Raw genomic sequence first — 27,017 nt, forward strand, 5'->3', positions numbered from 1 at the left:
ATTAAATGTTATTATCGTTATTGTATAATTAAACAGATAAACACATCTAAACTCAATTTTTATAAATTTTATCGAGGGAAACTAGCAAAAAAATGTTTCATTTCTTGAAGATTGCAAAGTGAATTAAATTGCATTCAACATTAAAATAAGCAATAACGCAGACGCGCCACCAATAAAAGCCGCCAGTCTTCCGGTTCGTCGTCATGATGTTCAAAGTTACGGCGATTCATACTTTTTTTTCAATTTATTCGTACATTTTATGTAGCTGGCAGCAAGTTTAACTTGCATTCCTAACTGTACAATGATGGAGAGAGAGAGAGAAGACTATGATTACTCCAAATATATAAAGACGCCAGCTTCGCGTATAAAATCAGTCTATGGTTGGACGGCGATTATTTTCACACTCCGTTACAAATATATTAATCGTCGACAAAGTTTTTATTTATTAGTAATTTCAAACAATGCGTAGTATTTGTGTAATTTATGAGTGAATTTAAAACTTATTCGACCACTGAAGCAGAATATCGAGCAGGGATATCGATTATTTAATCGAAAAAATATGCGACAGAAATTTGAAGAAAATATTCCACAAGGTAAGCTTCTACTGTAGATTTTATATTTTAGATAATATTTTAGATAGATTTTATATAAATTTCTATTTCACAAATGTTATTACAAGTTAAAAATCCAGGATTGTATATTTAGATTTCAATAAATTTTCTTGAAAACTTTTGTCTCCAACATCTCTTCGAAGCAAATGCAACCGGTGTGAAGTTAGCACCGCATTTTCAAAAATCGAAAGTTTTATAGAGAGTTCTATTTGCACCCCAAATAGTTCTATAGTTCCTGATAGGTTTTAGAAATAGTTCCGGCAAAAAACCTAAAAAAATTGCATTTTGAAAATATGAGGTGCCAACTTCCCGTGGCACCGCAAAATGCGAAAAATGCCATTTAAATCGTCGTATCCTATAGTTCTCGAAGAGTTCTACAGTTCCTGATAGATTTTAGTAATAGTTCCGGCCTCTAAATATTTTTAAACAATTTTTGAATCTCAGAGCTGGCACCTCATCTTCCGCTAAAAGTGGCCAGAACTTTTTCATCTTTGGTTTTACAGCTTCGGACGTTGATAATAATCGATAGAACTCTTCGGGGTGCAAACGGAACTGTCATCAGAACTCCGAAATCCCCAAGAAAATTTCTAAGTCCCGAGGGGGTAAAATTTTTTGGGGGATTTCGGAGTTCTGATGACAGTTCCGTTTGCACCCCGAAGAGTTCTATCGATTATTATTAACGTCCGAAGCTGTAAAACCAAAGATGAAAAAGTTCTGGCCACTTTTAGTGGAAGATGAGGTGCCAGCTCTGAGATTCAAAAATTGTTTAAAAATATTTAGAGGCCGGAACTATTACTAAAATCTATCAGGAACTGTAGAACTCTTCGAGAACTATAGGATACGACGATTTAAATGGCATTTTTCGCATTTTGCGGTGCCACGGGAAGTTGGCACCTCATATTTTCAAAATGCAATTTTTTTAGGTTTTTTGCCGGAACTATTTCTAAAACCTATCAGGAACTATAGAACTATTTGGGGTGCAAATAGAACTCTCTATAAAACTTTCGATTTTTGAAAATGCGGTGCTAACTTCACACCGGTGCAAATGCATTCATAATCGCGAATCGACTTAAGAGACGGGCAAATTCGTGCGAAATCGACTTTTACGGAATCAAAACGACGTGCGTATCGTAGAATACATTTGCACGAATCGTCAACATCACTCTTGTCAACTATGACACGTCATACTCGCACGTGTTTTAGCATATATCACGAGCGAAGCAAATCTTGAAAGTCAGAATGTAGAGGAAAGATAAAGAAGAAAGATAGATGAATGTGAGAGATAATTTTCGGTAATATCAACACTACATATTCAAAAATTTCTGCATTATTTTTTTAGAACAATATAACAGAGTAATATTAAAAAAAATTATTTATCTCAAAAAAATCTATCTATGATTGAAAGATCATCGACCATCTTGATAGTTAAAGTGTGATAAAACTGTTATGGTATCGATGGGGGATGGATGTAACGTTCTCATGGTATTCTGATATCTCCCGATGGTAAAGTAGAATAGAATTTCCCATATATTTATAAATATTATAGAAATTATAATACAAATTAAGATGTATATAATTTACATGTTTGTTACAATTTCTTTATCCCAAATCAAAAGGACAATAATTGCAAATAGAATCTCACATCTGTAAAACGAACTCGTCTGACCTTTGGCTTCTATAACGGTATTCCGTGCGAAACTTTTTGCTAGTTCAACTTTACATTGCTCTAGTTGTGTCATATTCACGCACGTGTTCTAATATACATTAGAATAATCAAAGATTATATTTCAATAAATCTATACGAGAACTATTTCACGATCAGCAATAAAAAAAAAAAAAATATTTAGAATCCCTATTTTAAACGGCAATTTAGTAAAAAGCTTTACTCACCAGGCAAGCTTATCGAGTCATTTGTCATAATTCCAAGTTACGATTATTATGCAAAAATAATTATAACGTACGTGCCAACGAGTCAGGATGAGCACCCCGGTATCGTCATATATATGGCGGGTATATGATATTTACATAGCAACCGACACCACAAAGGAATATGCAAGCCCCGAGTCGAACGAGCGGTTTTCTAAAGTATCATTTACATCTCGAAAGTCTTCGCAGAGAAAAAAGTATGTTCGAAAAATATGTTTCAAAATTATTCGTCGCCCACAATTTTCGAGAATATTTAAATAACATTAAATTCTTGATGTTATAAAAAAACATTCTGTGTTTAATATACATATTTATATACGATATCGTTATATAGTGACACAAGCATATTTGTGAAATTTAAACTGTCGTTTATAATATTAAAAGATTTGAAAAATGCTTCCGTCCTCTTGAGAATAATGTTATGATCGAGAACAAGAAGCTCTTATACGAGCAATAAGCTTAATCTGCATTGAATCAATTACTTATAGTTCTTCACTCAGGCGTTTTATTAGATTTATAATGCGACATTTTGCGCGACGTAAGCTACGATTCGTCGCAAAATATTCTAATCTTGTAATCTTGTAAGAAAATTCCCTGAAAATCCCCTGATCTTCCAGATATTTTTGTTCAAATTTCCAGATAAAAAAAAATATTTTAAAAATTTTTTGCAATTTTTTAAAATAAGATTTTTTTATTATACGCGTTTTTCTAACGCTTTGTATTCGTATAAAAAGAAACACACGAAGCTACTTAAATTTCAAGTGCAAGATTTACAAATATACTGGGAAAAAAATTAAATAGCTTTTGTTAAGATAAAAATTTTTAATTTGCATATTTTCATTTTTTTATCACTAATAATTAAAAATAAAAAATATATATTCCATATTCAATATTTTGTTAAGAAATTGAATATGCAAAAAGAGATATATTTAATATATACATTTTTAACGTATAATTCACAATTAGGCTTATTGGACGGATTGCCTACAGAATAAGAACAAAATTATCAAAGAGAAAAATAAACAGTTTCTGAGTCCCAAATTCCATAAAAATTCCCTAATTTCTCCAGATATAAAAGAATTCTCTGAAAATTTCAGATTTTCTATATTTTTTCCGGGAAGTAAGATAAAGTAACATAAAGATAAAGTGTAACTTTTCTCTTTTAATAAGAATGGACGAGAGAATGCGAGAACGTGTACGACATCACGGCGAGGTCTTTAGACGAATTATGGAGTTAATGCGAAAAGCCGCACGACTCGAGGGTGATCATTGTCCGCGGTTTAAATTTACATTAGGACTTCGTGCTCGAGCGTTAAAAGAGCCCCGACAAATGAACGCCTCCTAACACGTACGTTTAGTCTGCATGCTCCAATGCGAGAAAGGGGTCCGTGACGTTTAAACAGCGTTTACGCGTTGACACATGAAGGAGTGCCTTGTGCGTTTAATTTTATACGTAGATCTTTGATAAAGAAGTAATACAAAATTTATTTTATCCTGACTCGTCAAAAATTTTATTATAGTATTAAAATTTTAAATAAAAAAATCTATATAACTATATAAATATTTTATATTAATTATATATAAGTATATATAATTAATATTAATATATATGTATATATAACTTCATAAATTGATCGTAAAAATATGTAAAAATTAATAAAAATATTAAGCGTGATATCGCGTCATGTAAGACTCTAATCACAAAATGGCTCTTTATGCTCTCACGGAGAAAATCGTCCAGGTGGCAATAATTAAAAGGAGGACGCAACAAGCATCGCTAAGCATAGAACTCTATAGGCAAAGAAGCGAACAAGAGAGGCGGCTGATGGCGTATAGCCGGGCATCGAACCGTGACCCGAGCACCTGTTGCCGCCTCCACGGTCGTGGCTCAATATGAACTGACCTAACCTGTCCCTACTTCCTACAGCAAAAGATGCAGTGATTCCACCAGCTCAATCAATTGACAAAAACGATGTCACTGTCAATACCTTGAGGAGTTAATCTATGAAAACCTAGCTTGAACACTAATATTATAGAAGACGCTATATTGTTGACTCAAGGATATCGATCCTTTTACAATTATGTTGTCATATAAAATATTATCATTTTATTATATATGATATGGAATTAAAACAAAAATTTAGCATAGTTAAAATAATTAAAATATTTATATTTCTCAATTTATCATTATTCGTAAGGAGAGAGAGAGAGAAAATTCATAAAAATTCTCTACATTTTCGAATCAAAGTTCAAAGTTCGTCACTAGATAAATCAATTGTCACGATGGTACGCGATTGAGAGAAGCAATTTCCGGCTTGAAAAATTTCATAAATGATATATGGCGCTAGACACACGTTATGATTCAATTACGCAACAATGACAGGTAGTTCCTGCATTACATCATCGTCGTACAAATAGATGACTGCGAAACATGCTACTGCGAAACGCATGCTGACCACCTTATGACTAATAGCGCATAACAAACTTCAATTGCCACGGATCATTAATGTTTAACGAATAGATCCATATGCGATATATAGGATCTTGACACTAATCCTAGCTCGACACTAGCTAATCCGCGTGTTGTACAAACCAAATAATATGTACATACACATTCTTGCGATAAGAAATCTAACATGTATAAGCTTTGTGTGAGAATTAGAGAAGAAATATATATATATATATATATATATATATATATATATATATATATAATCTTTTTTGTTCTCTATGTAAATTTTATGCTCGTTCATCTTCTATCCTCGACTATTTAATCTCTATAAAAAAGACCGAACTCTGTACGTCCAAGACCCCTCGAATAATGAGGGCTATTGACACCCACGCAGAATATCATGCACGTCCGAGACAGATAATAATCTGAAGAGTCTAAACGTGCTTAACGCGACGTGATAGAACGAAAGAGTCATAGAAAAGAAGTATGTGAAAAGAATTATCGCGGTAAGACGATCTTTGACGCGAAACTCGATATTTACAGAATAATCTCGGGTTTCTGCTCTCGTCATTGCACCCCTCATTGAAGGTCTCCGTACGATGTTGTCATGATGTACAACAGACGCACGACGAAATTGTGCTTCAAACTTAAAAGGTCGGAGAAATGACTTATCGAACATTGATTTTTAACAAATTCAAAATATAGATTTTTAATTATAGGAAAATACCTTGATATAAGAATTAACAATCTTATTAAAAATAAATCATCAAAATAAACGATGAAACGGTGAAGGCAAAAAAGGAAATAATCTCTCGATAAATCATGTCTATTGCTTTTTAATCGACTAGAGATTTAAAAAGGTTTAATTTTTTTTTTTTTTTCTTAAGAAAAAACTGTTTACTTATTCGGTGCTGCCTATATTAAAGATCGTTAGTCTTGCGCTCAGAAATTGAAGTGGTCGACAAACAGAGAGATACCACATTATTATACTATTTTTGAAAGTCCGAAGGTAACGCCCAGAGCCTTTATGTACACCGTGTCTTGGAGAATAGCAAACTATCAATTTCACTCATTATCCATTACCTTTAATCATCTCTAGAATAATAATTGACGGCGAAAAAGCGTCAGAATCATCAGAAAACAAGTCAATTGAATCCAAACTGCTTGCATGTTACTTCGAGCTATTCAATGTTACGAGGGTCATCGTTGATCGACACAATTTTCATCAATCAGTAACAGCGAAGTAAATAATCGAAATAACAGCGATTCTCCAATCATGAATAATTTTCATATTAGTGTCATTAAAAAATATATATAATTGTGTTATTATTATTATTATTATATTAATTAAACAAAAATATTTTACAGATATAGTTATACTATGTTTATATTATACATTATAGATCGTGTTATTTAAAATGTTAAAATTTAGATACTATAAAGTAAACATCATCCGAATAAACACACAAGTACTTTATATGTAAAAAAAAAAAAGAAAAAAAACACGTTTCTTATCTGACTGCTTCTTTTGACAATAAATAGCTGACGAAAATTCATTGAATGATAATGTCAACTGACAACAGCTATGAGTGATACAATCAGGATAAGATGTGAGAAACGAATATTTTCATGAAAAAATTTTTAGATAAAGTTGTAATGTTTTAGATGTTGCATTAATATATACCTTTCAGGTATATTATTTTTTTTTCTATATAAATTTATTAAAAAAAAAAGTATTGAGATGAAAAATATAACCGCCTTTTCTCTATCCTTGATTTTGTACAGCATTAAATTAAGGATGTTACGCTATATTTATCTGAATGTGAATTGCTATTATATGTGTATAATTTCACTGTAAAAAGTTTGATAAAAAATTTCTTGGCGACTTTAGACTTTAGAAAAAAAAAGTAAATAAATATCTAACAATATGTCTCCCCTAAAACCTTAATTTTGCCTAACATGATATTTTCTCATATCACTAATATTAGAAAGAATATATTAACAAAAAAAATTTCACTTGTCACACCCTACAGACATCATCCTATAGGAAGAGATCGCAATATCTCTCCGTGGGAGAAGAATTTATACGCGGATGATACAGCCGGAGATCGGGTGTCTATATCCCCGCGGTATCAGATTACGTTAAAATGCAAAATGAACTTAAGTAGTACGTGCTAATTAAACTGTCTTGTAGCAAATGACAAGTTTATACTTTACTTTAGTTAATAGTAAAAAAGTATGTATAAATTCTAAATTTTGCTATATATTTTTTTTACTTTAATTAATTTATATAAAAAGATATAAATATATAATAATTGTTATATATTACATAAATTATTTATACTATAATTGTGTCTGTGAAGTTAACGTGTCATTTCATAAATAAAGAAGAGTCTTGGTTTTTTATTTAATAATTCTATAATTCTTGATAAATTAAACAAACAGTTTTGCATTATAAAATTATTAAAAATAAAAAATGGGAATTCTTAATTATGAGATTCCATGAAATGTTATTCTAGAGCTTCATATATATTACATAATAATTGATTATCAATTTATTACTTTTCAAAACTTTAATTTCTTTCCTGATCATTACTTTTCAAAATTCAATTTACATTTTCGTAATAACATCAACAATTTAATATTTCGTTTGACCGGATAAGCCACGTAGATTCGACGTTGATTGTGATCAGAACATAATTACGGATATCTATAATACATACTTCGAATTCAAGTTGACATCCGGGAATAAAATACGCACTCAAACAATGCCTTGCACTTGCCGCTATATTTATCGGCGCGGAAAGTAAATAATCATCGGTTAAAAATAATCGTGTCCACGAGACGGACGTGCCAATGTTAACTTATAAACCCTACACCGCGACGAAAACGCAAACGCATTAAGATGAATCAGCACCATCGGGCAGTGTCTTTAGATTTTGCAAACTCACCGCGCATTTGCGCCATGTGAATAAGAAACTGGTAGAGAATCAAGTTGAACGGCAAAGCGCCTTTTCTACGTGTTATTTCTGGGATATTAAAGACCTGCTAAAGCACTGCAATTATTGCTTCATGCTTTTGCATCGGCGATCATCGGCGCAGAAATCATTATGAAAAAAAAAATATATATATATATATATTTATACATTTATTTCTCGAACCGAATAAATTAAATTATGAAATCACTTGAATGTAAAATTTTGATAACATCATTTGTGAATTCTCATTCTATTTATAATTCTTATTAAACATAAACTATAAATTCTTTGGCACAGATTGGGTTTTGAGAATCTATCGCATGATTTCGCGTCAGCTATTAATATGTAAATCTTATTTATTTCCTTATTAATCGAATTTTCTAAAGACATTTTATATTTTATATTTATATATCCACAAGAATTTTGTATTTGTCAGAATTATGACTTCTTCTTGCTTGATCACAAATGGACACAAGAATATCGCGAAATATATTTTAATATCCCGAAATGCACACAAGAAGCTGCTCATTTGCTATAGACATGCAATGAAAAGCTGAAAATCGATATAATAAGGTACTCACCAGCGATACGCAGTACGGCCCGGTCGGCAGGATCAAGCTGCAGGATGCTCAGTGGCTTGTCCTTCGCCCATTCCTTGAGGCTGCCGTCCAGCTCAAACTCCATGATCCCCGCCGTACAATTATTCTTCTTACACCATACTCGAAAGTCGCGTCCCGCACTCCTCCTCAACTCAATGTCCTTTTGCACTACTACCGCTGCACTACAATGTCAATGCGCGGTCGTTCATCGACATTGTTTACACGATATTGCACGACGCGATGACACCGATCTGCTACTTTCCGCTCCTGTCCACGTGACACGTGCGCGTCGCGACGCACGTGCGTCTACTGCTGTGAGAAACCGTAACACGCATACTCTTATCCCTCTTGCTCCCCACCATATCTCTCTCTCTCTCTCTTTGCTTTTGCGCGAATCACGTTGAGCACCGATCTCGCGTTTGTTTACACGCATTGTATACATCCGCACAATCAGACATAAGAAGAAATAAATCGGAAAATGGAACAGAACAATGCGTATAATGACGGGCTAATGCATTATTTCTGCGTGGAATAATATTATTTCTCGTCTTCGGTAGCGCTTACAATTAGATGATTCTCTGTTAGAGAATCGCGTGAGGCTCTATCCCTCTATGAAGAAGCATGAAGGAAGGGGAATATGTGAGGGTTGTGAAGGTCACGAGTCGCGTCGCACGCACCCCACTCATTGAGATCGTTTTGCGATATTACATATAGGGTGTTTGAATAGCGCGTTTCCGAGAAACTCTGGCTGCCTAGGAGACAAATTGAAAATACAAGCTACCTCGAGACAACGGCACTTGACCTTGGCCTTGACAAATTAATAATCATATACATATACTATGTGTTCTCGGATATCATATATAAAATGTATAGTAATATCTTTTATTGGCAAAATTCCACCATTTTTTGGGATAAAATAATAGAAACTAGTATTTTCTGAAAAATATCAGTGAATATTTTTAATTTTGTTACCATTACATTTTGCTCATTAAATTAAAAATTAATCTAAAATTTAGTACATTTATAAATCAAAGTTTTTGTTTTCAAAATGTATTTCATAAATAATATGAATTAAAAAAGAGTTTATTACTATATTAGTTTCTTTAAATCATAGTAATTAGTCTGATTTTCTAATTGAAGCAAAAATATTCTTTTATATAAAGTTATATAAATATATATTTTAGTGTTACATATTAGTTATTTTTAAAATTTTTGTCAGTTTATTAAATTGGATAAAATCGAAATTTATTATGGTGTTTTTGCACCTATTGGACTTTCGCAACCTTGTATACACACTATGTACACATGTATAATAATACTTTCGATGTGAAAACCGTTATGAAAACGCTAGCTATTCGTTTGTCCTCCACTAGCCGTATATTGACTTTTATTTCCACGAATGTGGCCGAATCCACCGACTTTTATTCGCATTACTAAGCAATCGTATCGAGTTTCCGGAAATGTTGAGTCGCCGCAGATACCGTTGAATTATCGCGAACAATCGGGAAGAAGTAATCGTGGCCTCTCCTTATCGTATCGAAGGCGGGCGTGTTATAACGTCGTGGAAACAAAAGTGCGCTCGTATAAATCGTATCAAATAGTTGCGTTATAACGAGGCCGCCATTAAGGCCGCATATTCGTCTACGAGAAAATCGCTATGAATGGAAGAGGCAACGCACACGACGAAACCCGTACACGATGCAATTAAGAAGTGGAACACGGTAGCGCGCGCGGAGGCGAGCTCCTCTCAGGCTCTTGTTTTTTCCTTCCTCTACAACGCTTTCGACGACGCGATACGGATATCCGTTCCACTTACAAGCTTCGAACGGCTTCGATTCGCGTGAAATAATGCCAGTCCGGACGTAATTGGGCGAGCGATTCGCAACGAGGCGCGTCAAGAGACACGAAATGTCGCACGGTAGAAATTTTCACAAAGAAGAATTAGCTTACCTCTATTCAATTATACCCAGGGTTGGAAAAATCCCAAACTTTGGAATAAAATCCATGTGTAAAAATGGATAAAAATCGATATTTTTCGGAAAAAGCTGGTCTTTTCCATTAAAAAATGTTAAAATAAATAGTAAATCTTTTTATCGATATTCGCCAATTTTTTTTTAATTTAAGTTTTATTCAAAATATAAAATCCGTATATTAGGAATCGACGTAGCGAATAAATTATATTTTGATACAAGACGGTAAAAAAAACCAAATTTATATTAGTAAAAAATTTTAATTTTTTCCTAACGATTTATATAGAATATATTTATGAAGCTAAAATGATATACAAAGATGTCACTGAATATTATTTGTATCTAATATCGCGAAAAAATTTATTCAAAATTTAGATATTAATATATACATTTTTTATAATATTTTCTTTTCTATAAAACGCGCGAATTATTTAACGGATAGAAAATTAAACCGATTATAGAGATTTAACGTCACTATTCACATGACAAAAATTGACAGAATTGCATCGTGTCCGAAAATATGTATTCGTGCTCTTCCTCTGCTTTTTCAACGATATACCGCCGGTTAATTTTAATGAAATTAGCGAGTCGGAACACGCGTACGAAGCGAGTGCACGGTTTACGTTAGTTTTGCTTAGAGAGACGAAGCGACGCCTCTGGGATCTGGTTTTACGACAGCGACCATTAAGGAAGTCTCATGAGGGTGCTATATGTTTTATAACCGGTCGCCGACGAAAGCTCAGACATCTGCCGCGTTTCGCTTTGTAGAAGCCGGTCGCGACTCCGTCACGCATGAGATATAAGATTCCAACCTATGACACGTGTTCTTGTAAATATTACGATCGGTTAAATATTAATTCTCGTATTTCTCATCGTATGATTGGCGGTAAAACCGCCAATCATTTGCAACTTTCATCTTTAACGCGATCTGCCGAGTAAGTAAAATGATATCATGTTTACTCATAAATTTGCCGATAAACCAAGATAAAAGTATCAGGTGACATTTGCAATGTCAATTTACAATTTCGATCACATTTAGCTTCGTACAAAACGTATATATATTTTTACACAACCTATATTTCATATTCGAAAATTAGAATATAATGAATGGAATATAAGCTCATATTTTCATTCTGTTTCGACATAAAGATTACAATATTTCACAATATTTTCGTAATCTTTCAATATCAACATGTTTATGAAGCTAATATGATAGACAGTTTTGTCGCTGAATATTATTTGAATTTCATATCGCGAAAAGATATTTTAAAATTTAAATATAATAAAAATTAATAAATACATTTTTTCTAATATTTTCTTTGTTATAAAACGCGCAAATTATTGAAAAAATTAAATCGATCTAAATATTTTGAAAGACAAATATTTCTTCTGGAATATCGGACGATATAGTCTTATCTCACAATTAGAAAATCATGTAAGACTATCAGAGAGAATTTTTCGAGAGACACGCATCTCTCTCTCTCTCTCTCTCTCTTTCTCTCTATTATAATCATAATCTTAGCTTTGTCTACGAAAATATAAAATATGCATATATATGGCTCGTGTCTTATGTAAGAAAGTTTAACCGCATTACTAAACACGCTGCTTATCGATCGGCCGAATTTTTCGGAAAGTCCTACTAGGTTCGGATAGCACATATGTAGGTCGAGGGTTGCAGTAGCGATAAATTCCTCGAAAGAGAAGGTCGGCGGAAACGTGAAACCGATATCGATGGAAACTTTCGCGGGATATTTCGAAAACAGCACAAGAGATGTACACAAATCCGTCGTATCGATGAGAAATCATGATATGACGACCTTCCGAAGAATCTCACCCGGATTATCAACAATATACCTTATTATTCGATCGCCTGCGCTCCGTTTATCACCGCTCTATCGCGATATTCTTTTACACGTTCAAGGTTCACTGATTGCGTAAAATTGATTACTGCCTATTGTAACATACCTGTAGTCAGTCACTGCGCAATCTATAACATATCTTTTCTAGCGCACGAATTAATGAAGTGTGAAAAACAAAACAATGAAAACTCGCGCTGTACGCTCGGACTTGGCGATGTCTATTTTACAATTGCGCGAATATAAAGCACGAGATTAGTCATATCGATTTATCAGCGTTCCACATCTCTCTGCTCCTTTCTCAAATATGTAACGTCATAAAATTAAGAAATCGGCGAAAGCGAGAAAACAAAAGAATATAAGACAAACTGAATTCAATCATTACTTTTAAAAAGTATCTCTCGTGTATCTTTTTTTCATTCTTCTTACTGCGAATGCGATAGAAACGCACCGACGAAATGTACGGACTTTCGCGCATCGATCGGTCGAATTAATCCACGCGGATTTATAGAAATCGAGTGAAACGAGCGTTGCGCGCGATTGTCGTCAGTCAACTGTCAGACGACGTAATGCGATACGTCGTCGTCGTCGTCGCGATCGCGCGAAGAGCGTCGTTGCTGCGTCGTTGCTACATCGTTGCTGCGAACGTCGCGGTTAGGCTAACCTCCTAGCCGTTCTTCGCCAAGTGTAACGAGGATTCGACTTACTTCCGGCGTTCTCATACATCGCTCCCTCCCGTTGTCGGTCGTTTCGCCGCGACGCTTAGTTAGAGCCTCTACTAACTTTAGACGGCGATGGAGCCACGCGACGACAATAATTCACGCGTGCCACGCGTAAAGAGGGAAAAGCGAGCAAACTCGACGACGGATATCCGAGAGAGAAGAAAGAGAGAAAGAGAGAGAGAGAGGGGGGAAGAGAAACTTACGCTGAAAATAATCCGTCCTCGCTTCCTGATGCACGGCCACCACCTTCTCACGGCGGCATCGTCCGCGACGACGAGGAAAACGAGACGCGAAGCGAAGACTCCGGGATGTAACGTGTCGATCGCCGACAGTGGTCGTCCGTTCGCGAGAACGGAAAACAAGCGAAAATCGATGTTTCCACCGGCGAGCACTCGCACACATACACACAGACGCGCGCGACGCACGACGATACAACTCGCATCGACGATCGCTCGGTGAACGCGCGTCCGCTCGATAAGAGAGAGAGAGAGAGAGAGAGAGAAACGTAGCGGCGTAATAATAAATTATCGGCGACCGTCGAGTCGTGAGCGCGCGCCACGCATTATCACCTTATCGCGCCACGATTTTCGCGTCACGAATGCCCGAGAGACCCTCGTCCGGTTGTGACACGGACGACGCGCCTAGCAGACGACATTTTGCTTCGCCCGAGGCCACACGAGGCGCGCCGAAGACGGCCGAGCGGGGCGACAGGGGCGGCTCTTCGCGCGCTCGTAAATTACCGCGAATATTCGATTCAAATTTATCCGTCGTCCGAATGGCGAGATCTTCAGGCTTGAACTTTACTCTGAGATATTTCGTAACATTATCGCATAAACGATATGTACAAGTTTCCGACTTCTATTCGTATGGTTTTCCACCGGCGATTGTAATTCATACCTCATTAAAATGCATCAAATGCGAATTTAATGATTACGAAATCGAATTCAATTTCAGTTTCGTAACTTCGACTCTTTGTCATTCTTTACGATATGATGATAGTGACGGTTAATGGTGATTACAATGAAACGAATTTTTTACGAAGAAAGCACAGCATGAAATAAAGCACCCTTTCTCTTTTTTATATAAAATAACAGAATGATAAAAAAAAAAATCATATCATTTAGTTACTTGCAAGGCAGGATAATTTCACGCCTTTGCTTCTCATTGCGAAATGCCTTCGATATTTCAGCCTCTTTTGTTGCGACTCTTGTGTTCGCGATATTTTGTATCCTTGTGGATTCACTTGAAATTTCTTCGTCACGCATACATTGTGAAAGAACTAGTTCTTGAATTAATATGCGTGTCGCGTGTAACCGGCATGCGTCGTAACCGGCATGGCAGTTAACCTTAACTAGGCGCTCACTTGGCATTTTTCTTTCTCACCCTCCCTTTCTCTCTCTCTCTCTCTCTCTCTCTCTCTCTCTCGTTCGTATAACGTCACAAGTTAAACTATCCTACTCTAATCGCCGAAAGAGCGTTAGTGTCAAGCAATACAATAAAAAACTAGCAATCTTTATTATGTTCTATAATTGCTTTTGAATCAAGATTCAATTCTTCCAAGAGAATTTTATTACGAATATAAAATGATTTTAGTTATAAAGAATCTTTCTTTCGCGAAAATATTTTCGAAAATAGAACACCATATTCGTAGATATAATGAATATTATCTATACTTAATAATTCCAATATTAACTCAATACTTTCCGATAGAAAATAAAAATAATTATGATTTGATTAGAGAATTATGCGTATTATAATTATGGCCTTCAATTGGCCAATAAAACGAGTCTTCGATACGCAAAAGCTCTACAATATTATACGTGTGTGTGTATGATATATACATACATACATACATACATCATACATACATACGCACACGCGCCACACACACACACACACACACACACACACACACACACACACACACACACACACACACACACACACACATATATATATATATATCGACTTTTTATCTATTACATGGCAACCTACCTATTACATCATTAAAAAATAATAATATACATATATATAATTGATACAGCTGATTGTTGAATGATGACAGATGCATACTTTGCGATACTTGCATTTCTACGCACTTCAGCGAGAAAATAATGAAATATTCAAAGATTGGGAAAAAAAAACTCTGGGAATGTGCAAGAACGAATCACCGATACGGAAATTGCGATATTGACGAATAACAGAGATTCTTATTACGACAAATGTATTACGAACGAATGACAGGAACTGTTGGAGACACCCGCAGTAATTTTTTGCACGCAAGATTCACTTTTGAATAGAAAAAATTGCGAGAAATCAATCATATCGTTTAAGAATTGCATTTCGTAACATGAAATTTATTTTTTATTTAGAAAAAGATAAAAAATATGAAGAAAGTACAGAAAGTGCATCTAAAATATTTTAAGAACAATGTTTTAACGTCAAATTGAATTATTTTGTAATAAATATTAAAAATTATACTTAAATACATAATCAGTCGTTGCCCAAAATATATAATGTAACAGTTAATTACGGAATAAAGATTATTAATTTATCTGATAGAAAATAAAGGAAGCAAGACACTATTATGTGGAATTGCTAAATTATTAAAATGCATCTTATCTAAATAATTTCAGAAATAATGTGTTTTAAACGAATCAGTAATGTGTTATATTATCTAAAGTGTTCTGAATATAAAATGTATAAATATTAGAACACATCAGTTATCAAACCTCAATGTCCATAAATTGTTTGTATAAGACACTCTAAGGAAAAAATCTGATAATTAGCAAAAACCGCTTATTAAATGCAAGATACGATGGAACGATTACGCAGCTTGCATGTTAATATTAATGGAATGTGAGATCACTCCTATATAAATGGGGACATAAATTTTTCGTTCACGTTGTTCCGGCATTAACTCTGTCATCGCAAATGACAACCTTCAAAAGGCTTTTGCCGCAGTTGATGTCATCACTAAATAAAGGCAGTGATACTATCGATAAATCTGTTGTTTCCTCTATCTATAAGTATTGAATGAACAAACGCGCGTATTTGAGTATATTTGATCCGAAGAATATCATTATCGTGTTGAATACATTATCTTGATGATCGGTGGGTGTGATTTTTGATTCAATGTCAAACCAATTGATAGCTCTGATATCTTAATGCCGTGCATAGATTTAGAAGATGTAAAAACAATGTATAGTTGTTGTAAACCATATATATATAATCATGTATGTGCGTAATAAATAGTACAAAGACTATATTCAGTATGATAAAATTATGCTAAACCTATATTATACAATAACTAGTTTTCATTCGCAGGCAACATATCGTTTTTACGATAACTAATGTTGCGCTATGTAAAATTTACATTGGCAGTGACATTTCTACAATATCATTTTTATATCGAATAAAATTCAATATTCATTTTACAATTTTGTCATAGTCAATTTACAAGTTTTATTAAACGTGCTGAATCCTCACGTGTTTCACCGCTCCCTTCTCTTTTTTATTGTCCACAGCAGCGGTCTTCCAAACAAGGTCCAAGTTTTCGCGAATGGCAATTATTTCTTTTTGCAATCGTCCGATTGTTTCTTCCTTTTGTCTTAGCAGATGCTTGAGACGTTGCAATTCTTGATGATATTCGTTTTTCATCCGATGTACTCCGAGCTGTTGCACCTTCATATTTTTCTCTGCCAATGCTAATTGTTGTTTGGCACCTTCGTGTATGATCTAACAATAATAATGTAATCATATTTAAAAAATCGATAACAATGAAATGTGTATGTATATATATATATATATATACATACATTTCATTATTATATATACACACATATATATATATATATATATATATATATATATCGATAAATATATTTCATATACCTTTAATTGTTCTTTCAAATGACCTACTCGTTGTGTAATAGTGTCACCGAGAAAATGAATGCTTGCATTTTCATTTTCTGTTTCATGTAAAAGTTTAATTAACTTATCTCGTTCGGCTACTACTCTTTCATATTCACTGAACAACTCCTCGCAGTATATTGTACTTTTCCTTAATTGCTGTTTGAAAGAATCTCGAGATACATGCATAGAATGTGCCAGTTTTTGAAAATGCTCCAGTTTTCGCTGCATACGTCTATAAAGAAAAAAGACAAACAAAAAATGTATGTAAACACACAATATAAAAATCAAATTTATATAAAATTTGAGAAATCTACAACACTATACATTAATACACTTACTTTAAACTTTTTTCGAAATTTTTATTCGACACTTTCAATTGATTTCTTTCTACCGTAACTATCTCTAATTGTGTTTTATTTTGACTGTATAATTCTTCCAATTCTTTAATACGAGTGGATCCTTTCTCTTTCTCAGTTTCATATTGATGTTTTAATTTCTCAAATAGCTGTTTACATTCTTCAACGGCAGCATTATGAACATCGGTGGGTATCGTTTTCATATTGTCGTTTTGTAACTTTTCATACTCTTTATGAAGAATATCATATTTCCCTTGAAGATTACTCAATTCTGTCTTTGATGCAAGATATTCCTCATGAAGTCTGTTGTTATCAAATGACATTGCCTCCACTTTCTGTTCATACAATGTATGGATCTCATGTATCTTTTGCTTTTGATGAGCAAACTGTTTAGTATAACACTCATTTAATTCCTTCAGTAAGTCAGCATCCTCGGATATCATCTTGATTTCATCCTCATACCTAGCACACTAGAAAACTTTTACTGCAATAATTTGTATAAAATACACAATAGATTCTTTTATAATCAGAATACCTTTAATCTTAATTTTTCCACTTCATTCTGCATACACTCATTCTCTGCAATAACTTCTTTGCATCTAATACTGAAATTTGCAATCTCCTCTTCATATTTATTTAAAAGTTCTTGTTTCTCTGATAGATTTTCCTGATAAGCATCTAAAAGTGGGCCTAACGCATGAGTATTCACAGAACCCCACGATTCTAATACTTTAATATTGTCTACTGGCTTCTTAGAATCTAATATGTTATTAATATTTTTAGATAGCACATTTTGTCCCAATTCTCTCATTTTATCTTGATATTTTTCTAGTTCTGCATTTAAACAATATATCACATTTTTCAAAAGCAATACATCTTCATTTAGCTGAACATTTTCAGACTTGCATCTTTGATTAAATGTTAGAAGATTGGAATTAGTTTTCTCTACTTTTTGTAAAGCTTTGATAGTTTCTTTGTGATATGTATGTAACTGCTGATATTCCGTTTCGCGTTTTTCTAAAACAGCATTTAGTTTCTCGTATTCTTCTTGAAGGCTCTTGTGATCTTTTAACAATTTGTGATATTTATTGCAGACTCTTGACATTAAAGAATCCTTTTCTTTTAATTCAGCAATAGTCTCTAAAATTATATTATAATTAATGATTGAGAATTTTTACTATTATTCTTTGGTTAGTAAAATATTATTTATATTGTAATAAGTGCCCCTGTGAAAAAAAAAATAAGAAAATTTACCAGGGTTTATCTCAGAATTTTCAAGTTTCATTGTTAATATCCGATTTTCTTCAACTAATCTATCAATTTTCTTTTGAATAGGTTTGCCATTTTTCTTAGGCAACACCACACTATCATGATTTCTATTTTCATCTGTCATTTCTTCAAATTCACCATTAACTCTTGAATGACGTCTCGTTCTATGAAACCGTCTATAACGATGTAGTGGTTTGTGCACTGGTTCCAGTTCATTTTCAGTGGCTGAAACCTTATGACTGCTCTTCTGCATTTGTAATAAAATTATGTTAGATAATAAATTAAGCCATCATATTAAAAATTATTTTATGAAAAAAAGATATAGAAAAACATACTCTTAAAATATTTATTACAGTTACCTTTTTTTTAAAACGCTTATCAGCACTGTTATCATGATTTGGCATCGCCTGCTTTATGCTGTTAAAATACAAGTAACAAACAATAGTTTTTAAAGAGTCATTTGCATATGCAATTCTGACGTCATTAGTATAAACACGTGATACTTGAGATTGCACCAAGCCTGAAAAAGATTTTTGGAAGGTTTGTTTGTATTTTGAACACGCTGATTCGATCATCCTGCCGCCATGGCAACTAGCGGCGACGAGGTACCAGTAAGTTGACTCTAGATGACATTAGATTGCAAATTTACAGCTTGGAAACAAGGTTCTGTCACAGATTAATAACCAGATAGCCAAAGGCCCGCAAGAAGGCGCGACCGGCATTTCCGTGCAACACACTTTAACCCTTATCGACTCACTTTGCCCTTGGTTTGAGTCTGGGCTAAATTCTGTTGATTTTATTAAAAGACTGTCCCTGGTTCGAGTTCAAGCTAAATTCCTTTGATTTTATATATTTATCTAATTATATATATATATATATATATATATATATATATATATATATTATATGTATATAATAACAAACTTTTCTAAAATTTAAAATTCATATTGTTTGTTGCTTTCCATTTACACGTTTACAATATTGAAGAAAGACAGAAATTTTAATGTAAATAATGTAATAATTTTTAATGTTTTTGATTAAATGGAAAGACGACGCGACTTTACTTTGGGAACGTAATTACTGCTTTGGCCACTACTACGATATGGCGCTGAAACCAATGAAAAATACTGGTCTCGCCTTCATCCGGGCTTTTGGCTATCTATCCATCTACTAATCTGTGGTTCTGTCCTGATAGTTTTCACGCAGGCCACAGTTAGATGGCGATAAACGCAATTTTCTCGCGAATGAACGTAATAGTTCCCCGCGTACACTTTACTATAATCAAAACGGACGTCGCGCGAATCAATGAAAGGCGATGTAGATATATATGCGTGCTTATGACATTTCATTCAAGTTCATTCAACGTAGGGCCTGTTGGAGAGAGAGGCGAGAACAAAGAGATAAAGAGAGAGAAAGAGAATTGCTATTTATAATAAAATTGCTCCAATTCTACTTATGTTCAATTTATTCTCGTTAAAAACCGTACGGTTGCAAAAGCAATAAAAGCGTCAATTATTTTTCATAAAGAATTCAAAATTTTGATTTACAAAAGTTTTAATTCGTGACATTGTCAGAACAAATCTATTGACTTAACGAGAAAGTTTGAGTTGTCCCCATACATTTGTCTGGATGAGCGATATATGATATAACAACCGCAATGCGGTTCTTATTAAATGACTGCCTGTCCCTGAATTGTACTGTTTTACATGATGATTTGCAAGGAAATTTAATTTCATCGATTGCCAAAGAAATATTCTAGCAAATTCTGTTTCTACGATATTAAGGAAGTAACAAAGTTGAAAGACTTGATACATTTTAGGGAGAGATGTGTCTTAAGTATTGTAGTTACATAATAATGTGTCTGCGTCGCGTAATAATTTATTCTCGAAATACTCTTAGGTAACACTTGGCCACAGCTAACACAATTACTATTACCATTTCCGAGATAATTTCAGCGCCAATTATAGATAGAGCGATCTTGGTAAAAAAGTTATATTGCGTTTCATAGAATATCTGATTGATAATTATCGATAACGCAAATTGAACATAAATAATGTATTTTTTCTAAATTTTTTTTTATATCTGTAACAATTAAGAAAATTTGTAAATCATTCTCATGCGTAGCTATTAATAATAAATTATTTTTTATAGTTGGACTATTCCTGCTAAAGCTGTCCTTATGTTTTATAATGTCAATTGGCTCGCTTTATCAAAATTGCAACTATTCCCAATATTTAAGACCTGGTAACATTTATTACGTGTACAATCCCGACTATCCCAACGTTTCCAAAGGTCGACAATCCTGCATGTGGATTGCGGAAAGTGACTATCGGGTGAAATTAATATGCAATAAATTTAACATACCACAGGTGAGATTCTATGTCTGTAAAGAAATCAAATATTATTAAAAGATATTTATTTCTAAAATCGTAAGCTCGCATTCATGAAAAAATTACTTTCTGAGCTTTAATTCATAAAAAAAAATTTTTAATTATTTGTTACTGATTAAAATTCGCAAATAAATCACAGATTTTTTCACAATAATATCTAGAATATTTTTCGCAGAATTTCAATTGTGCCTTTGACAAACTAACTGTACACGTGAATAAATCCGTATCCCATTCCTATTGCGGAAATGAGACATTTAGCATAGAATCAACGGGAAAAGTCATGACCATTGAATTATCAACCACATTCTGGACATCGGGAGTTAAATTTCTGTGCGGACTACAAAAAATCGAAGAACCACAACACGATAACTGTAGATGCGGATGGAAAAATCCGGTATGGACGTCAAATAAAACTAAATGATAGAAAAAATGGATACACGTACACATAGTTTTAATTTGAATTTATTGTAGACGAAAATAGTGGGAGGTATGGAAACTGGAGTGAATGAATATCCCATGATGGCTGGTCTCGTCGATCCTTTTCAAAGAGACGTATATTGCGGGGCAACCATCATATCACAAAGACACGTTTTGACTGCCGCACATTGCTTGACCGATAGAAGTACAAATAATGTGGGTGTACTTGTAGGGGATCACGATCTTTCTACAGGTAAATGCGGTTCTCTTAATCCTTGAAGATTTTCTAATAGAACATGTATCAATACACATAATTTCATTCAACTTTTATTACTATTTTAATTTTACATTAATTATAATGAGCAAAAATTTCTTAACATTTCAGGTGCAGACACAAATGCTTCGCGCCTTTACACCGTGTCCAGATTTGATATATATCCTCTTTACAACGACGAGACTCTAGAAAATGACATAGCTATAATAACGACGAATTCCATTATGAACTTTAGCGAGGAAATTGGGCCAGCTTGTCTTCCGTTTCAACATCAGTCCGATTCCTTCGCAGGAAGTTATGTAGACTTATTGGGTGAGCAATATTCGCCAAGTCGTTCATTATGTTTTCAGAAATAATATCTATTAGAAATAAATATATATTAATTAATTAATATATTATTATTATCCTTCATCTAAGTTGCATAAATAATAATAATAATATTTTTCATGCATTTAATTTTTAATTGGAATGTAGGTTGGGGAACAACACAATTTGGCGGAATGAAATCAAAAGCTTTACAGGAAGTTATGTTAACCGTAATCACATATCGAGAATGTAGCCGATGGGATTCGAATTTATTATATAGCCAGATATGTACTTATGGAGAAAATAAAGACGCGTGTCAGGTAGCATTGTGCTCTTTTGCGCAGATTCTATAAAATTATTGTAGAAAAAGACACGTTTGTGCATTCGTATATCCAATCAATTTGATCACAGTTCGACAGTGGTGGTCCCGTCCTTTGGAAGAATCCTACGACGAGACGAGAGATTCTCGTGGGTATTATCAGTTCCGGCTCCGGTTGCGGCAATAATGAACCAGGAATAAACACACGCGTCGGCACTTATATAGATTGGATTCTTCGTGTGACGCCGGGTAAGTATACGAAATGTACAATACGTTATCATCTCATTGACACGTCAGATAAATATACGTAATATACAATACATTATCATCTCACATTTCATGCGTATTTATCCTCTTACAGGTACCAATTACTGCAAGACTGAATAAAAAGGAACACATAATCCTTTTTTTTTAATTACTCGTTATGTCAGAAATTATTTTGATATTGCCTATTATTTACATAAATTGATATATATATATATATATATATATATATATATATATATATATATATATATACCCATTTCCATGAAACATTTCAAAATTATATATGAATTATTTAATGTACGTATTTAAGAGCTAAACTACATATTCTTCATTTATATCTTTACATACATAACACACACATATCCGTCTCATACAGTAAAATATATTTGATCTACTGCCTTAGCCAAGACACTGCAATCAATATTCTCAGACCTAGATTATATACTTAATAAATCACAAATAGATTCAATGAAACTTGAATATTGAAGTTATTATGTAGTGCGCATCTGATGTGTATTTACATATGAGATATGCTGAAGAGTTTCGAGCGAATATTTACAACAATATATTTCGATGCATTTTAAGTTTATGGTAACAAATTATAGGAAGAAAATGATGCATAATAAATTATTAGTGCCAAAGTTGTGTATGTATGCGCTTATGGGATCTTAGATTATCTTTAATAGCAATTTCTACGATGTAGAATATACAATGACCAACATTAACGACTCGTAAACAATGTCTCATTATTAATAAGTTCCTGAATGAGGATGTGACGTTAAACTGTCTATAGGAGGGAATCTATGGTAAACGTCCACTTACACTGACCAATGTAGTACCATATTAACTTACTTGTCATGGCGTGTACCGAAGATTTACATCGTGCTCTTTTACCATGCTTGCATGCAGAGAAAGAGAGAGAGAGAGAGAGAGAGAGAGAGAGAGAGAGAGAGAAAGAGAATATAATAAAATATGATATAAATAGTTATAATAATTGAAAATGCAAACGATCTTCGATCTATAATTGAGAATATCAATTTTTTGTCATAATTATGTCATGATTTTGTCAAAAATAATTTGTATAATGCTTTTTTATTTTGGCTATTTATAAATATAAAGGAATATACAAAATAGAAACTATTATTGTGTAACTATATATTAATACCATATCAAGTGTTCTTGTACAAAGTCAATGTTCTATGAACGCATATCTGTTAGTGATAATAGTTTTATATGCACAGCAAGCATTTATTAAACAAATTGGTTTCTTCGATATGTATCGCGATAATATCCTTGACATAGTTGTTGACCCAATGATAGTATGTAAATATATACTCTTCCAATCGCGACAAAACTCTGTATATATGAAAAACTTTTTGCGAAAAGATATATAATAATTTTATATTACGTGAAAAAAATTATTAACAAAAGCAAAAAATTATTTTGTTTTATCTGATCAATTCTATTTGGTGCATTAAAAAAATTGAAAAATCGAATATCTTTCGTTTTACGTGAATAATATGTTTTATCATTTATAAAAAATTCCAAGAGATAAAATTAAAATATATGACCAGTATCAAGCAAATATTTCGTCGTGAGAATTCCGATGAATAGATCCTGCGTGTTACCTATTTGCGGTCCACATAATCCATGGTTTTTCCCAAGGGGCGCGAAGTGCTATTCAGAATAATAGTACAAAAATTCTTTGGAGCGACGCGCAGAAAGAAGTTGAATGAGCATTGTGTGAGAAAACGAGGCGATGGACTTGTATAACCATGCGATGTTAGATTAGGATAAAACAGGTACAAGCCCAGGTATTTGTTATAATATTTTTATTACGCGTAAAAAATGTATAATAAAAGATGAAGTCGCGTGACAATCTGTCCATTGTGAATTTCACTTGTGACATATTTTTACGCAACACTGAAAATAAAATTAGACTTCTCTAATAATAAAAAAAAGGAAAAAACAGATTAACAAATATTCTACGCATCATAGCCATCATCGATTGTTCATCACGTTTAGCACGATGCATTGTAAAGCAAGGACATATATTACTTATTACGTGCACGTTATTCTATTTTCGTTTCAAAGTCTCGTTTTTCTATTAGACAATCAAATTATCTATAACAATAGCGAGTTGGAGAGTCTACATGTACATAATATAATTATCGATATAAAAATGCAGAACGAATTATTGGAAAAAAATATAATTAATATTGCGAAATATGAATATAACATCACGTTAGAACAATTTATAAACATCAAATTATAAATATGAAAATTGTAAAATATTCGCAATACTTAAAGTATGTACTTCCATCTCTTATTTTATAGATTTGAGAATTTTTAAGAATTTTTTGTCTTATTAAATAAGTCTTTAAATATATTTTGTATTTATATTCATTTAAAAGTATTTTGCGTAAATATTTTTCATCTAAAATTGATTAATCTTTCATTAACAGCGTCTTTTTTTAGTTTATAACTCTATTATTGCTAATAATTTTCTGTCAGCCGTCATTTCTACTAATTTTTTCTCTATTTTATGTTTCTTTTGTTTTTCTCTTTTCCTTTACTCATTTATATATATTACTCTGTTGTACACTAAAGGAAAAATCATTTCCTGTTTATTAAATAAATAAATATTGTGTGATTTATATTATATATCATAATATTTTAATTTAAGATTTGCAATCTTCGATCCATTTCTGTTAGTACAATGGCTAATAAAACCGTCAAAATTGATTTGTATTCGAAAAATTATATCCAAGGTTTACGCAATATTATGCAAGCAGTGCGCGCGGTATGCCGTAATCAGCACAGGTAAGCGGAAAAGAAGATAGACAATGTATCAGATTTCTATAAAGCAAAAAGTCAATATACAGTCATAAAATATAATTAAGCGGATTTTATGGAATACTTTTTGAAACACATCTCTAATTAAATATCCTTGTTTATGAAAGCGATTTTAACGATATATGCGTCCAGAGAAATAAACTGTACTCGGCGCAGGCCATTCAATGTAGAACATTATTTGAGAGAGTCGTTACTATCGTGCATCCAAGCACGCTTATGAGTGCACATCCTCAAATGCTATTCGATGCAAATCAGGTAAATGGCAATATATAAAGTGGCGGATAGAATGAAGAACTCGAGAACAAGGTTGAAAGGTTACGCGACTGATTGCATAACTTGATGAAGCTACTGACTGACCCGTGTATATATGTATACATATATCATACGTGTGTATATAGCATGTACAGACAAATTCCGCGAAACATTATATCTAGAGATAGCGTTGAATGACATCACGTGGTGATATCGACCCCCTTTAGCCAATGACGTCAAGAACTTGTCATATGAAAAAGAGAATGGAAGAGATTAATAGTGGAAATAACAAAAAAAAGAAAATTTATTATACTTATTTTGTTCTGCCAATCTTCTCGAGTTCGGCAAAGATTTTTTTTTTTTTAAAGTAATTATCCCAACGAAAATTACTTTTTCCCCTCGACCGGCAAATAAGGCGATTCGAATAAGAATAAAGATACTGCCGAAGGCCGTCATTAGGATAAGGGATGCTGGGGAATCTTTCGATCGAAGCGGTTATGACAGATGCTGACGCGTGGGAAGCTACGCGGTCGTCAAGCGTATCTTTACTCCCTTCGTGGAACAACAAAGTTCGATCGATGACGCCAGTTTATCAGTTTAAACTACTCTTGCCACCCCGACAGAGAAGCGCGAAGTTCAAACAAGACATATTAAAATGTGCGTCACTGCACAACGGAATAAAAAAAAAAAACATTTTCATCCACTTGCTGCTAAAAGGTCAATAGGAATACAAAACAATTATCGAGACGTTCCGATGAAAAGTTCTGACGTGGATTTGCGGATATCAAATTTATCTCTAAATTGACACTCGTCAGCAACCCTTGTTGAGAAAAGTTAACGATAGAACGAGATTATCGCGCAATCTGTTAACGACTGATACAAATCAATCATATGGTGCTTAAGAATTTATATAAATTTCGCTCTATCAATCCTCACAGTTCACATAATTACATTCGGAGATTACGTTTTATCTAGGAATGAAAATATAAAAATTTATCTAAAAAAATATGGCGAATAATTTTAGCCCATTTCATTTACTCTTTCTCTCTTCGGTATCTTTTCTGCTATATAATGTAATAACAACACTCGCTGTATATCCACCAGCTCTCCACCATTTGAAAAGGGTCGACCGGCTGGCGTATGCGCGTACATGCACAATTACCTCGGCCAATCGGGGGACCGGACCATCGGTAGAATGAACCTTCGTCGCGTTGAACACACGTCGATGTCGCTCCAGAGGTGCCTGCCTGTTCCGTAGGTTCGTTCCCTCGCGCATATCGTC

At 33.4% G+C, this 27,017-nt stretch overlaps 3 protein-coding genes across 7 annotated transcripts in view; 1 reads left to right on the top strand and 2 right to left on the bottom strand.

Moving 5' to 3' along the window:
* Positions 1 to 8,857, bottom strand: part of LOC126848906 (microtubule-actin cross-linking factor 1) — a 100,295-nt gene extending 91,438 nt beyond the window's left edge. For 2 of the 4 annotated variants that reach the window (XM_050590217.1, XM_050590216.1), the window contains exon 1: positions 8,549 to 8,834. In XM_050590217.1, the coding sequence (XP_050446174.1) occupies positions 8,549 to 8,651 (103 nt within the window). In that variant the 5' untranslated portion in view covers positions 8,652 to 8,834. Of the gene's footprint in view, positions 1 to 8,548 lie in introns of all 4 variants that reach the window. The other 2 variants (XM_050590210.1, XM_050590211.1) reach the window with 2 other exon arrangements.
* On the top strand, positions 435 to 22,739 carry LOC126848936 (venom serine protease 34-like). The gene is made up of 7 exons (XM_050590332.1): positions 435 to 593; positions 20,806 to 21,023; positions 21,220 to 21,438; positions 21,516 to 21,714; positions 21,847 to 22,047; positions 22,210 to 22,361; positions 22,453 to 22,739. The coding sequence occupies exons 1-7, from the start codon at positions 560 to 562 to the stop codon at positions 22,669 to 22,671; spliced, it is 1,242 nt and encodes a 413-aa protein (XP_050446289.1). The 5' UTR covers positions 435 to 559; the 3' UTR covers positions 22,672 to 22,739.
* LOC126848927 (centrosomal protein of 89 kDa-like) lies at positions 15,681 to 27,008 on the bottom strand. 2 transcript variants are annotated; one of them, XM_050590286.1, is made up of 7 exons: positions 26,898 to 27,008; positions 19,014 to 19,071; positions 18,640 to 18,901; positions 17,921 to 18,525; positions 17,368 to 17,855; positions 17,009 to 17,261; positions 15,681 to 16,852 (listed from the first exon to the last, which is right to left on the bottom strand). In XM_050590286.1, exons 1-7 carry the CDS (start codon positions 26,921 to 26,923, stop codon positions 16,583 to 16,585), a joined length of 1,962 nt encoding a protein of 653 aa, XP_050446243.1. In that variant the 5' UTR covers positions 26,924 to 27,008; the 3' UTR covers positions 15,681 to 16,582. The 2 variants fall into 2 exon arrangements, with proteins under 2 accessions (XP_050446243.1, XP_050446242.1); XM_050590285.1 differs by lacking the exon at positions 26,898 to 27,008 and having other exon boundaries at positions 19,014 to 19,313.
* Between the last annotated feature and the right edge of the window lie 9 nt (positions 27,009 to 27,017).

Source organism: Cataglyphis hispanica, chromosome 4, assembly GCF_021464435.1.
Source record: "Cataglyphis hispanica isolate Lineage 1 chromosome 4, ULB_Chis1_1.0, whole genome shotgun sequence".
NCBI classification, from domain to species: domain Eukaryota; kingdom Metazoa; phylum Arthropoda; class Insecta; order Hymenoptera; family Formicidae; genus Cataglyphis; species Cataglyphis hispanica.

Bases quoted from the DNA above. Each gene is read 5' to 3' on its own strand.
- LOC126848936 (XM_050590332.1), top strand. From the start codon at position 560: ATGCGACAGAAATTTGAAGAAAATATTCCACAAG. The intron at 21,024-21,219 runs GTGAGATTCTAT...TATTTTTCGCAG, and splicing joins ATAAATTTAACATACCACAG to AATTTCAATTGTGCCTTTGA. The intron at 21,439-21,515 runs GTATGGACGTCA...AATTTATTGTAG, and splicing joins GATGCGGATGGAAAAATCCG to ACGAAAATAGTGGGAGGTAT.
- LOC126848927 (XM_050590285.1), bottom strand. From the start codon at position 19,229: ATGATCGAATCAGCGTGTTCAAAATACAAACAAACCTTCCAAAAATCT. The intron at 17,262-17,367 runs GTAAGTGTATTA...TTTTCTTTATAG, and splicing joins AATTTCGAAAAAAGTTTAAA to ACGTATGCAGCGAAAACTGG. The intron at 16,853-17,008 runs GTATATGAAATA...TATTATTGTTAG, and splicing joins ATTTGAAAGAACAATTAAAG to ATCATACACGAAGGTGCCAA.